The 13,913-nt window shown below is 49.8% G+C and overlaps 1 protein-coding gene across 13 annotated transcripts in view; it reads left to right on the top strand.

Annotated features, from left to right (window-relative positions):
• Window positions 1-6,345, top strand: part of PMEPA1 (prostate transmembrane protein, androgen induced 1) — a 184,475-nt gene extending 178,130 nt beyond the window's left edge. For 12 of the 13 annotated variants that reach the window (XM_064521564.1, XM_064521565.1, XM_064521566.1 and 9 more), the window contains 2 exons: window positions 328-381; window positions 484-6,345. In XM_064521564.1, coding sequence (XP_064377634.1) covers window positions 328-381; window positions 484-1,032 — 603 coding nt within the window. In that variant the 3' untranslated portion in view covers window positions 1,033-6,345. The remainder of the gene's footprint in view (window positions 1-327; window positions 382-483) is intronic. The other variant, XM_064521554.1, reaches the window with a different exon arrangement.
• The last annotated feature ends 7,568 nt before the right edge of the window (window positions 6,346-13,913 follow it).

Genomic DNA, 13,913 nt, shown 5'->3' with positions numbered 1-13,913 from the left:
GATTGTGTCATTCTCATCATTCATTCTGTAAGTGATTTATTAAATGTAAATGGAGGTAAAAATGGAGGGAAATCTTGATTTTAAGAGTTATTTTCAGTGGTAATAAACTAATGCTCTTACGAGAGCAGGTAACACTGTTGTTTCGGTAGAACGGGGTCTGGGTCCCGCATTGCTTTGCCTGCGTGGTTCTGCTGACTGCTAAAACATCATTTTACATCAGGCTCCTGTGCAGAATAAAGCTTGGCACAATCTCTTTGCAAAACTTCAGGAACTGAAATATTGCTGATATCAGGCTTATTCTGAACTCTCTTCTTCTGCCCACTGTAGGAAGGAAGCCTGTGGCCTTCAGAAAGCACAGTGTCGGGGAACGGAATAACAGAGGTGAGGCGAAGCCGGCGCTGCGTGCCGCTACCCTTCCCCGTCGCTCGTGGGCTGCGGCGTTTCGCAGTTCTCACGCTCGCTCGCTCTTTCTCTCCCTTTCAGCAGCAAATCTACACGCCGAGACCCAGCGACCGGCTCGCGGTGCCATCCTTTTTGCAGAGGGACCGTTTTAACCGATTCCAGCCGACGTACCCCTACATGCAGCACGAGATCGACCTGCCGCCCACCATCTCGCTGTCGGACGGCGAGGAGCCGCCGCCGTACCAGGGACCCTGCACGCTGCAGCTGCGAGACCCCGAGCAGCAGATGGAGCTCAACAGAGAGTCGGTCCGGGCCCCCCCCAACAGAACCATCTTCGACAGTGACTTGATAGATAACTCAGTGTACGGGGGGCCGTGCCCCCCCAGCAGTAACTCTGGCATCAGCGCGACCTGCTACGGGAGCAATGGTCGGATGGAAGGACCGCCGCCGACGTACAGCGAGGTGATAGGGCACTACCCCGGCTCTACGTTTTACCAGCACCAGCAGAACAACAACGGGATGCCCTCGATCTTAGAGGGCAGCAGACTCCATCATTCACAAATCAATGGCCTTGAGAGCACAACCGCATGGAACAAAGATAAAGAGAAACAAAAAGGGCACCCCTTTTAAAAAAAAAAAAGAAAAAAAAAGAAAAAAAGAATCACGCAAGAAAGTAAATGAAACACTCTGCACTTCTCGTTAAAAGAAAAAGGAGAGAGATTGAGAGTTGAGGAAGATGAGCAAAGAAAAAAAGCCCTTCCCCATCTCTCCATGTATAAATATTTACTTGTTATGTCTGGTCTGAATGCACAAGCCTACAAAGCTTGCAAAAACATTTCTTTATTGAGCTGTGTCTAGACGTTTAAAAAGGAAAAAAAAAATCAACTGTAGTCCTTTTTTTTTTTTGTTTCTAGTTGAGCTGTGTGTGAATGCTTTTTTTTGTTTGATTATTTCACTTAACTTTAAAGACAAAATATTTGCACAAAAAACGTTTTGTTTAAAGATCTGCAATATAAATATATAAATATATATTAAAAATAAGAGAAAGTGTATGTGTAAGGAGCAGGAGTATTTTTGTATTAGAAGAGGCCTATTCAAAAAAAAAAAGTTGTTTTCTGAACTAGAAGAAAAATGGCAATTTTTTGAGTGCCAACTCAAAAAGTGTGTATTACATTGTAAAAAAACAAAAAACAAAAAAAACAAAAGCAGGGGTTTAGAGTTATTTATATAAATGTTGAAATTTTGCACTATTTTTTAATATAAATATGTCAGTGCTTGTGTTGGTCAAAGCCTCTATCATGTCTACCATGAAACTGTTAAGGGATTATATGTCAAAGTGAAGAACAAACTAGGTGGAAGTGGGTGGGAAGAGCCTAAAGTTCGAAGGACAGCCCCGTGAGGAGCGGTGTGAGCAAGACTGCGCCTTATGCAAACCCTAATTCCCCGAGTGCCCTGAGCGCGGCCGTCCCGGCCGGTGGTGCTTCGGTGGCCCTCGCTGTTTTATACATTCCCTACCGAGTAAGAGGAGTCTGTGTGTGTGTCTGTGTGTCATCAGTTAGGATTATTGGAGTAAAAAAGGTGAAATAAAAATCACTGCTTCTGAGAGTCAGTAATGACAGAAGCAAGCAAAAATTACTTGATTTTTTTTTTTTTTTTGACAACCTCTAACTTTTTGGAGGGGGGTGGTGGGGATGAGAATAAACTTCTGTGTCTGAAGGAACAAAGTGTTTTTTGGTTTCTTTCTTTCTATGTTAAGCTCAAGGGCCCTATTTTGAGATGAAGCGGTGGTTAAGGAGGTTAATGCGAGTAAGGGTAACGTACCCATAGCCTGCCTTTCAGAGGGGTTTAAACATCTCGTTGAAAGTACAAGCTGGAAAGTGTGTTGTTCATGAAAGTCATTTTCATTTTGTATTAAACTCCAGAACTTTTATTTGGAATAAAAGAGCGCGGTCATGTCTCATAAAATCTCTGCAGTTCTCGTAGGCTGCCTCTGGTCGTTGTTATTTTTTACTTTATTATCCTAGCTAAAGAGGCATAAAATACAATAGGTGGAAGTGAATCTGCTCCTGTGATGTATTAATTAAAGGCTAAAGAAATACGCTTAATACTTTAGAAGCAAAACCCCTTTACCTCTCCCGAAGACTTCTTCCTTCCAAGCCGCACGTTCCCGCGCTGAGCAACGTCCTCCCCCCGCCCTTCCCACCCTCCGGATGTTGTGCGTCGTTAATTTATCTTTGTTTCAGAAGCATTTTGTCTTACTATGCTATTGTTTACATTTTTATATTGCGTAGATGTCTGATAGGCGTTTTACCCTCGCGGTGAATTTGTATGTGACAGAATGAGCGAGTGAGAAATTGGAGAGAAAGAGAGAGAGAGAGAAGACAAAAGGGAAGACCTGTTCTCCCAGCGTTGCGTGCGGCTGCCGCCCCCTTCGCCGGGCGCGCAGGGGCCGGTGGGGGAGCCGCAAAGAGCGCAGCTCTTACTAGGAGGTGTCATTTCGTTTTCTGCCGGATGCTATCTAGTAGGGTGACATAAATGAAAGATATAAAGGCAATAAATATTGTTTTTAAGCAACTTTTCTATTACTTGAAAAAAAAATGAGAACAGTTTTGAAGTTCTGACCATTTGAACAATATTTATATATATTTTAAAGAAGATGATGAATAGCTGAACTTGAAGTTTGATCATTGGGTTTTTTTGGTTTTTTTTTTTATAATTTTGCCTAGAAATAGTCCTGTACCTTCTCAATATTCAAACTGCTTTTCCACAGCTCTTGAAATCTCCATAGCTTTACAGTTGTGTAACCTAAATTTTGATGACCTTCAAAAAAAAAAAAAAAAAAAAAGCCACAAAAAAAAAGTCATGCAAAGGAATAAATCTAGTTTGTCATGAAAGGTACAAAACTGATGAATTTATAGACTTTTTTTTAAAAAAAATGTATCTTTCCTTTATGTAACATGTCTATTTAGTGCCTTATTGAAGAAACAGCAGCCCTCCCTTTTTAAAGAGGGGCACACAGCATCACCCTTAGTGTCACGAGCGACCAGCGTCCCGTCTCTGGCTCCTTAGGACCTCGCGTTCAGGTTTCCGCTCCCTCGGTCAGCGGCTCGAGCGCTGCCCCCCGCCCCGCCGCGCCGTGCCTCGCCGCGCGGTCCTCCCCTCCTGCCCTCCGGCTCCTGGGACTCTGTAAGGTAACTTGAATACGTTTATGCACATCTCCTACTCGCGGAGGTAGGAACCCGTGGTGGATATTGCAAATGAGATACCGACCAAAAGACAGACTGAAATATAATATCTACTGCCCTCTTGAGCCAAAATGCGTGAATAGTGGTGTTGGGTTTTATTTGGGGGTTTCGGGGAGGGGGGACGGGGAGGGGGGTTGTTCTGTGATTTAATAGTTTGCTTCAAAAAAACGGTGACCTCAGCAGGTTTTGGGTGGAGCAGGCACCGCCCACCCAAAGCTGGATGGTAAATACGGAGGTGTCGGCCGGACTGGAGGTTGTTAAGTGACGGAATTGTCTTGTCCCGTGGGAGCAGTGTGGCCGCGCGGCCCCTAGGAAGGTCAGAAGGGTGGACTGAAGAGGCACGGCCTCGCGTGGGGGCAGCGGGAGAGGGGCTTAAAAAAGTCGTGCAATTAAAACTAAGTCTTTGAAGTCCTCAAAATTTCAACTGATTCTCTCGTTTTCCCCCGCCATCAGCTCCCAGCGTGAACTTTATTTCACCAGCATCACCCCAAGCCTGTGCAGTTCCTTGGTCAGTTGGTTGAGTTACTGGGTCCGGTTTCATCCAACTCTTCTCTAGTTGGCAGAATTCAGCGGGTGGGAAAGGGGGGGTCTCGCTGGCAAGGAGCTTCTAGTGACAGCGGTGCCTTTCCGTCCACGTCGTGTAGAGACACAGACTGAGCTGCTGCCGTCTCCGCTGATGCTCCCCGTTGGGGGTTTAGCTGCAGCGCGGGCAGAGGCTGCTCAGCCCCAGGCCACCCCGACGGAGCCCAGGTCTCACCTGTCTCTCTGCTTTTTTGAGCCCTCTGCTTTGCAGGCCTGAAATCTTCCATATATTTCAAAGGCAGATACCAGTTGGGGCCCAGATCAACTCTAAAGTTCTGAATGGGTGTTTAGAAATAATGGTCTATTCTTTTTTTATTATTATTGTTATTGTTATTATTATTATTATTACTATTTAATGTTACTTTTTGCCTCGGGGTCCATTTCTTCCCCACTCCCGTCTCCCATCGTGCCACCAAGGCGGAGAGATTGCTTTGCACACGATTGCTGATGTACCGACCTGTTTTCTTTTGGCCTTCGTGCGGATGATGAGAGTGGTCCTTGCGGTGGGACCGCGGTCCTGCGCCGCGGAGGTCTCTAGGCGCTTTGCAGCTGTCGGCAGAGAGGTTCAGGCCCTGTAGGAGTCACTTATTTATAAACACAAGAAATGAGACATTGCTAAAGCTTAGCAACCTCTTGTCCTAGCCTGCCTTTTTGCTTGAAGTTTTAAGTCATGTTAGCTTTAAAAGGGGTGGTTAATTTTGCAGATTTTTCTTATCTTACGGTATGGCAAGCAACACTCTTAGCATGCCACCAACACTTAAGTCCTGGAATGTGAACGTGGCTTTTTCAATAAGGATGGCAAGGAAGAAAGAGTTTATTTGGTTCTGACACTGGTAAAACTACGTCCCCTTCACAACCCTTGATTTCAGTGGTTTCGAAATTCAGCTTTACTAATCCAGTGCATCGTTTCCATAAGTGTTACAAAATTCATTCCATCTTAAGTGGGGGTATAAGGAAAACCAATTGCTTTCTTGAGAATCACCCTTTTGTATGTGTGTAAAACTATAAAATTGCACTAACTGCTATATTAAAAATAAATAAATAAAAGCCCAACATTTTTACTAAGGGTTGAAAAAAGACTGAATCCAGATGTGTAGCATTAACAGCGCTTGGCAAGAACAGAATGAATTTTTAATCTCTTCTGTCTCTGTATAGCTCAGAGATTTTCTATGTACAACACAAAGCTACAAAGAAAAAAGTTTTCCAGAAACTGCGCTTCAAATTTTTGCTGTACTATAGAAGCTCATGAAGGACAACATTAAAGTCCTAATTTGCCTGCCTTATAGTCACATTTCATTGTATTAATATTTTCTTAAACTTCCGGTTGCATTGCTTTGGCTTTGGAGTTTGTTATAGGCAGTCCTGTATCCTGAGTTCTGTTCGAGTTTAAACTTATGTAAACTATTGACAGCACATGCAATGCAGTACTTATCTATATTTTGCTGTTTTAGTATGAATATGTACTCTGATGCCAATTTACAAAATCTGTTGTAAACGCTTATTGTGTAACAGTAACCAATAGTGGCAATTATATGTCATTCTAAAAGCTGCAATACTTATACAATAAATTTTACAATACTTTGGAAAATTTGCCTTCACCTTTTGCTTTGTTACCTAAAATCAGAGTTTGCCAACACAATGTAATTTAAAAAGCTCTTCCTATTTTTTTTTCAAATATTGGAAAATGAATATTTGTGTGTTTTTCCCCCCTCCTTTGTTAAACAGCCTTCTGAATAACAGGCCAACATGTGTACTGACCCACCGCGTGTTTTCCCGTGAAGCTGTAGCTGATTCCTGGTGTATTTGCATGCTGGATCTGTGTGTGCGTGTGTGTGTGTACAATTACATTTTCTTTTGAGTAGATTGGGTGTCGCGGCTTTAATTCCAGAGGAAGCATTCCTGTTTTGCACCAGTATATCCACCACTTGCGAGCCTGCCTTTCAGACAAGAACATCACTGATGGTCAGAAGGTCTTAACTCGAATAATCGTCAGTCAACGAGAACTGTGTCGATTGACTTAAATCCTAAGCACAGATAATTTGTGTGACTTTTTTTTTTTTCTTTCTGAGACTGTGGTCAAATTGCGGTGATCACATTAAAATGATTGAAAACTTCACTGTTTGCAGGGGTTTTCTTTCGGTATTTCTGAAGGATTTCCTGTAGATTCACCTGTACGGGCGAGACCTTGGGATCTCTGGTCCCTCTCGAGGGTGAGAGGTGTCTAACGGCCCCCGAGCTCGTCCGGAGGCCGCCAGCCCCGCGTGGCTCCCCAGCCGATGGCAGACCCCCGGGAAGGGCGGCGCGGTGGACGGTGTCCCTGGAAGTGCCCCTGGCTTTCAAAAGAGGCACCTGCAGCTGGTTTGGATGGCCAAGCTGGGGAAACTCGGCTTTGATTTTGGGGAGCACAGGGTGCCCCCGTGGACTTCAGCAGCCTTCGGGGTGCTCGGCGCCTCCAGCTGATGCCGAGCCGAGGGCCGCTTTGGAAGACGTCGGCAGTCCTCACCGAAAGCAGCTTGATTGCAGAGCAGGACCGAGGACCCCAATCCCACCTCCCGGCTCTGATCGCTGGACCGCGTCGCTTCTCTCCTGGTTACGTCTGTTTTGTGGCATTTCTGGTCTCCTCTGTGCGCTGCTGCTGGGAAGGCGACAGCGGGTGATGCGGTCCTGAAAGGCAGCTGGAGTAGATCGGAAGGCTTTAATTTTTCCCCATGGTAAGAAATTGGCTCCTTTTAAAACCGTGCTGTTGCCTAGCTGCGTTGGCCCGGTTCTCCCTGCTTCAGCGAGCGCTGTTGCCGGTAACTAGTCATGTATGCTGATGGGCTGAACATCCAGACGGGGCTGGTTTGGAGCCTCTCACCTTTAGGTCTGAATTACTCAAAATACCCCCGTGTCCAAAGCAGCTGTAAAGCAGCGGAGCCAAGAGGTCCCCCAGGGACCGGACACCCCGTGGCGAATGGGCGAGCTCTCGCGCGGACGAGGCTCCCGGGCGGCACCGCTCTCGCTGCAGCCCTGGCGCCTACGAAACCTGCCGCCGGCAGCCCGAGCTCTGCGACGGGCCGATTAGCGATTCGACAGCGGAAACGCGAGTCTCGAGGCATCCCTGGGAACTTCTGGAGATGTTGCAGTGCTGGAGCTCTCCCCGACCATCCTGTGTGCGGTACTGCTGCGAGCTGTCAGCGTTTGGTGCCTTCCAGTCCATTTATAAAACACCAGCTGTTATGCAGGAAGCCTTTCTTCCTCTAAATCATGTTTTAAATGAGCAGAAACCTGCTCGCACCATTTTAGTGACAAACTCGTTTACTTTCCCGTGAGGGGTTGGAGTTAAAATTGTTACCGTGTTTGCAGTCGAGGGTGCTGCTTCGTCCCCGGAGCGGGGCTCTCGAGGGTTGGACTGCCTTTTTCCTTTCGGAAAAGCTGCCCTGGGGGCTCTAGCAGGTTTGATGAGGGGGCCGGTGGCAGGAACGGTGGCAGGGCGCTCTGGGTTGAGGCTAGGTCTTAGGAAGCCAAACAGGCCCGAAAAGGCAAGTCAGGCTGTTGCGTTTCTCCGAGGAGGTGATGAAGACGCGCTCACGTCTTCCTAGCAATCCTAATTAGCGCTGCTCCTACCTCGGCTGCGGAGCCCTTGCAAACACTGGTGCGATTAAAAATAATGGGATCACTCTAGGATCACGAACCGCTCGCTTTAGTTATCGAGCCTGACGTGCGAGCCTCAGCGCGGGGGTTTCCATCAGGCAGCCTGTCGCGGACCGGGAGCCGAGTGCGGGCGCCCGGCACTGGGGACGGGTCGCGCTGGGGACAGGGACGAGCCCGGGCGCGGGAAGGGTGGGCGGTGCGACCGGCCACTGCTCTGCTTTGAATCACCATTTACAAAACAACATTTTTCATTTCGGGATTCACAGCTGAAAAATCCCACTGAAACCAACCTCTTCCCACAGAACATGGGCACTTGGATGAAACCACATTTTCCAAAGGGGATTTTTTTTTTTTTTTTAAATGAAAAAACCAAATGCAGCCAGCTCAGTGCGTGGGAATGGGCAGAGGAATACTGTTACTAAGCTACCTTTCTGCAGCTAATAAGGTGATCTGGGGACACTGCAGCAGGGTTGAGTGGCAAAAGATTATTTTTAACTCTTTTTTTTTTTTTTAACCCAAAAGAAACAATTTTAATTGTGAATTTTGGAAACCACAAGTGGCAAAGACTTTGATTCTAAACAGATTTCTGTGCTGTGAATTTAAAAGGCCTTAAAAAGAAAAACCAGGCTCAGCTTTGCCCTGTGCTTCCAGCATGGAAACCCTTGCTGCGGAGCTGCCACCGCTCCGTGGCTCCGCTCGCGCGGAGGTGCAAATTCCGGCTTGAACGCGCCCGAGCTCCCAGCGGCACTTCTTCGAGACCGTTGCTTTGTGTCTCCCCGCTCTCCTGTCCCAACCCAAACTTTTCCTCTGTGTTTGGCGGCGGTTCCTCGCCGAGCTCCCCTTCCTCAGGCGTCGGGTTCATCCGCGCCCGTTGCTGCCGGGCGGACGACGCATTTCCCATGCCGCTTCAGCCCACCTGGCCGCGTCGCTGCCCGCGCCTGGCGCTTCTGTCCTTGCCGCTGTGGTTGCTCCTGGAGGCAGCTCCGCTGCGGGCATCTGCCCACGGAGGTGTCCCTCGAAATACCGAGCTCCGTGCTCCTCCCAGCAGCAGGCCGGCGCGATCCCCGCGGCTCGGCTAGCGCCGCTCTCCGAACTGACCGCCGAGTCCTCAGCCGGGCTGGCTGCCAGCGCAGCTCCTCCGCGTGAAGAGCGTCGCCCTGGGGTGGTGCTGGCATTTGTCAAGAAGCCAACATGATCCCAGAGTCCCTGTCAATGACTGTCCTGACCCAAAAGGGAGTTTACCTGAAACAGGTGCTGCTCTGCCCTATTTTTTCTTTAAAGAGATGCTGGCAGCAATTCCCGTTGCTTTGGTAGAAAACAGGCCTGCGTAGCAGTGTTACTTGCCAAAGCAAAAGACCAGACAGGAGAAAACAAGCAGCAATCCCTGCCTCGTGCTCCGGGACCCGACTGGGCTGGAAAACCGCTGCGCCAGGTCCACCTCACGTGGAGGTGCTGGGACTCCACGTTTTGTCAAACAACAGGGCAAGCGGGGCGGCCGGGGCCAGGTGAGGACTATCAACCCATGACCCAGGAGGCCACTTTAAACATCTCCTGGGATGGTTTGTGGCTGGCTGGGGGTGGGATGGGATGGGACTGGGGGGATTTTCTCACACTTTTGCTGGGAGGAGGCTACGGGCTGGTATGGAGAGGGCGTTCTCCCAGCAACCCTCTGCAGCTGAATGAGATGGGCCCTGTCCTTGTCTCAGCTGGCCCACGAGTTTCTGAAGCCCCCTGGTTAATGAGGAGAAAGGACAGGTGCTCTGAAACAGCAGCTGTCTCTGTGCTTATTCTTTCGGGGGTCAGACTGAGGTTTAGGGCGTTTTTAGGGTGCTCTCTAAGAGCCATGTGCTGTGGGCGCCGGGTCAGGGCTTTCGCTCCTGTGTGGCCAAGAGCATCGCTCGTCACCGCGCGGCTGCCACCGCTCCCGTGGCACCGGGGTGTCCTGCTGCCCGGCCTCTGTCCCCCGGGTTAATGAGCCCCGCCTGTGAGCCAGGGCTGCTGCCTGCGGGGGCTGCAGAGCGTCAGCTGCCCGCGGGAGCGATGCGGGGGGGAGGCTGGCCGCTGCTCCCGGCCCCCTCCGCAGCTCAGCACCCGGACAGCCCGCTGCCAGGTGACATTAAAAGGTGCTGGAATGAAATTCAGAGCTCTGACCAAACTGACTGATGGCTCCGGACTACGCGGGGGAGAGGTGGCTCGAACCACTTGACACAATGTGCTCAGAGTGGGTTTTGAGATGCAGAAATGTGGGAGAGGGGTGACTGCTGGTCAGGATTCATCAGCTCTTGGGCAGCTCTTGGTGGGTATTCATCCCCCCCGCCACGCGGTCCTGACTCTCGGTTCAAATGCATGCGTTGCCGTGGGATTGATTGTTAGCAGCAGCAATAAATCACAATCACAGCAGCTAGTGCTGAGTTTTGGATGCCAGTCAAAAAGCAGCTCCTTGGAGTATTTATCTCTTGCAAACGCAGGCAACCTGGACACTGAACAATTAGATCAGCCTGGCTCTGCGAAGTTGCATTCGATTAAGAGAGCAACTCTGAAGTACAAAGCTATTGCTTTGGTGCTGATGCGCATTGCTAATAAGCAGCCTGGTTAAAAAAGAGACCAGAGACTCAAGTATAAAAACACCCTCACCCCATCCCTTACCAAGGGAGGCACTGTGCCCATGAAAGTGGCTTTGCACCATGCTTACACCTTTTCTTTTCTACTGTGATCTTACTGGTGTCAAGGCATAAATGGGTGGAAAAAAGAAGGCTTTTGCACTTCTTTGTCTTTATTCTCTCCTATTTATTTTGCCTTTTTTCCTCCAAGTGCCCTGCCCTGGATAAGAGCCAGAGCAGTGCCTTGCTGGATGTGTCGTTGCTTGAGACATTCCCTGTGACCCCGACTGCTGCGGCACTGGCGTCTCCTGTGCCATGATGGTTAGCTGCTCTCTGGCCCGTGGTAAAAGCGTGGCTGGTCTTTAGGAGCGATCCAGGGCAGCAGGACTTATCTACACGACTTAAATCCCCATTTGCTGTGTTTGCAAGTTTGGCACAGATGTCAGGCCTTGTGTTTCCTAATGCAACAGATGCTACTGGGCCACTTTAGAAGGCCTTGAAGGTGAACGTCATCTGAACTAGGAAGTGGGAACAGCTGTGCCCTTCCCTGGGACCACAGCAGCTCTGCGTCACCAGCAGAGGATGGGCTGCGGGTCGTGCTGCTTCTCTGAAATTGCAGTTAATGAGTTAGGAGTTAACAGTTTCAGTACTAAGAGCAGTTAGTCACTTTTTTCAAGAGTTGCTTGCCGTATTTTAGTACCTGGGCCCATTACAAGGCATAGGAATAAGGCATCCAAAGCCCTTTAGCAGCTCTGTCCAAGACTGCAGTCATGCAAGACCAGAAGTGTCTGGATGCTTCCCGGCGGTTCGAGACGAGGTTTGGGTCGGTCAGTGGAGTCGGTGTCAGCGAGGAGTTTTAGGTGGTGTTTTACCTCGGGGTGAGCGTGCACACGGATGGGTTTCTTGCGGAAGCGGAGACTCCTTAAGCGTGTGTTCCCTGCAGACAACTCCTTAATGTACTTGTCTGTCACAGTGTGCGTCGAGTCCCCGTCGACAGGCAATCCTAGTGAACACTGAGCATCGCTGGGTTAAAACCCAACTCTCGCGCTATCGGGATGGGCTCTGCTGGTGGTTTCTCTTTCTTGTCCCTATTCTTGTTTCATGTGAGAGCTGCTGCTTCCCTCTGCCCTGCTACGCGAATCTGCTGATTTTGCTTTCCAAGAAGGAGGCAGAGTTGAGGTTTCCCCACGAGACCGGCCCTGGGCGCCCGGTGGCGGGGCCGCGGTGGCAGCCTGCCCTCCCGCGCGGCCCGGGGAGCTGCCCGAAACATGCGGAGGGGGAAAGGGGAGGGTGGAGGGAGGGTGTCTCTCTATCTTCCTTCTGATCTCTGAGCCCTGCCGTGTTTTCATTCCTCTGCAGACAGGAGGTCTAGAAAGCTTCCTCTTCCTCTTCTGCCAGTGCGAGGTCAGTTTGTTGCATAACTCCTATGCTTGAAGAAAAAATACTAAATATGACCAGATTTACAGTAATAGTGTAAGAGTGGCATGAAGCTGGACCTCTATTAACCCTTTCCAGGCCTGGCTTTGCTGGAAATGCGTGAACAAGCGGTCTGAATAAGCGCTTTCTGTGAATCTGCACGGTGCCTGGACGTACCTGTGTCCTGCCCCGAGAAGTCAGCTCGGCTCAGCTCTGCTCAGCTTGGCTTGGCTCGGCTCGGCTCGGCCCAGCAGCCTGCGGTGGGAAAGCAGCTCCCGTGGCGAGCCAGCCTGCCGAAGGCAGCGCGGCCAAGGGGCTCTGTGCAGGGGTCCTGGGGAAGCAGAGGCACTGAGCATGCTTTTCTGTACAGGAGCTTGAGGGTGGGAGCTCTCCTCTTCCCATGGCCTGCTAATATTTCAAAGGAAAACCTTCCATTTGAGGGTGAGCAGTGTCTAAATAACTACCAAAGAACGTAACGACGGTGTCGGGGAGCATAACCAAGACTCCTGGGGCACAGCGGGCACAGTGGGATGTGAAGCTTTGAGGACGCAGACTAACTTTTCTACTTCTGTCAAGCTTCCTCAGTGTCTTCTCAGGGTGCTAGAAAAACCTCCAGTGATTTTCTGCCATCAATTCAGGTCTTCCTAGGCTGTGTCATGAATAACTGCAACTAGTCGTGAGTAATCGCTGCAATAAAATGTGAGCTTGGAAAACAGACTTTGTCTTTTCTGTTTAAGTTTTGGTTTATGAGAAATTGCATTGCTTTTGCTTTCCGGTTCTGGCGTCCAGCGCTGCACCGGTAGCAGGGCAGCCGCGGGGCGCTTCCTCCTCCAGCGCTGGCCGTGCCTGGCCCTTCCTGATGGCAGGAGACCATCTCCGTCGCTCGCTTCCTATTTTGCCCCACCGTTGCTGCAGGGAGCCTGGGATCTGTGGGAGCTGAGCCAGGGAGCCGAGGTCCGGCATTCCCATGTTTTTTTGGGTGGCAGGTTGCCATTTCTTTCTCTTGCTAGTCCAAGTGCTTTCAAACTGTCTGAGCTTCTCCATTAGCTCTCGTTTGTCAAGGAAAAAAGTTTGGATGAGGAAATAGCCAGATTCCCCAGCCCCATCCTTTGCCCTAGCTCGATGTCCTAGCAGCGAACGGCCTGAGAGGGATTTCCAGGGCCGCAAAGCCTGACCTGCCTTTCCTGGAGACTCTCCTTTAGTCTCCGGATTTGGCTGAGATGCGGGGCGGCAGTACGGGACTGGAGTGGAATCAGAATCGCCTTTTAATTGTAAACATTTGTCCAGAAATTAATGTTTCTGAACTAATGTTTCTCTCCCACCAACGCGTTCAGAAACAAATGACTCTTGCTAATTGATTTTACCATATAATGGGAGATGTACACGCAGAAAAATCATCCGCGCGTAATTGAAAATCCCCCGCTTTCAGCAGGTATCCGCATAATCACTCAAGCGATGCATTTGCTTGTGCTCCGGCAGTCATCACCCAGGAGTCACGCGGTTGTCTGGAGGGGTTGTGTTTTTATTTGTTTAATATGTTTTTTGAGCTGAATTGTCAAAAATCACTATAATGAGGCTCCTGTTTGCTTATAGTTCTGAAAAAATGTACCCACGCGGCGGATGTTACTGAGGACTTTTGCATTTGGCTGCAAAGGTATAGCGGATGTTCCCGCACCTCTGCGATGGGTCATGAATCCCCGTTAGTCCCAGTAGGTAAAGCGGCTTTGAGCAACGTCCAAGGGCCTTTGTAAAGTAAGTAAAGTAAAGTAAGTGTAAGAGAGTAGCAAAGCTGAAACTGAGACCTGCCTTCCGTGTTCGGTAAGGGAGACCTTGCCCTGCTGCAAACCGGGTCCCTGAAACGACTTCAGGCGCGCTGGGAGGGCGAAAGCCAGTCTTGCCGGAGCTGATCACGCGAGGCGGGCCAGCGGCGAGTCTCGCTGCAGGGCTTGGTCCCTTCACTGCCTTTGAGCAATTGCCCGGTTCGTCGCTGTCGCTCCTGCGGGACGACACGCAGCATGCGAAACCCGGCGTTGCT

This window comes from Dromaius novaehollandiae, chromosome 16 (assembly GCF_036370855.1).
Source record: "Dromaius novaehollandiae isolate bDroNov1 chromosome 16, bDroNov1.hap1, whole genome shotgun sequence".
Lineage (NCBI taxonomy): Eukaryota > Metazoa > Chordata > Aves > Casuariiformes > Dromaiidae > Dromaius > Dromaius novaehollandiae.
This window is presented reverse-complemented; position numbering and strand designations above follow the sequence as displayed.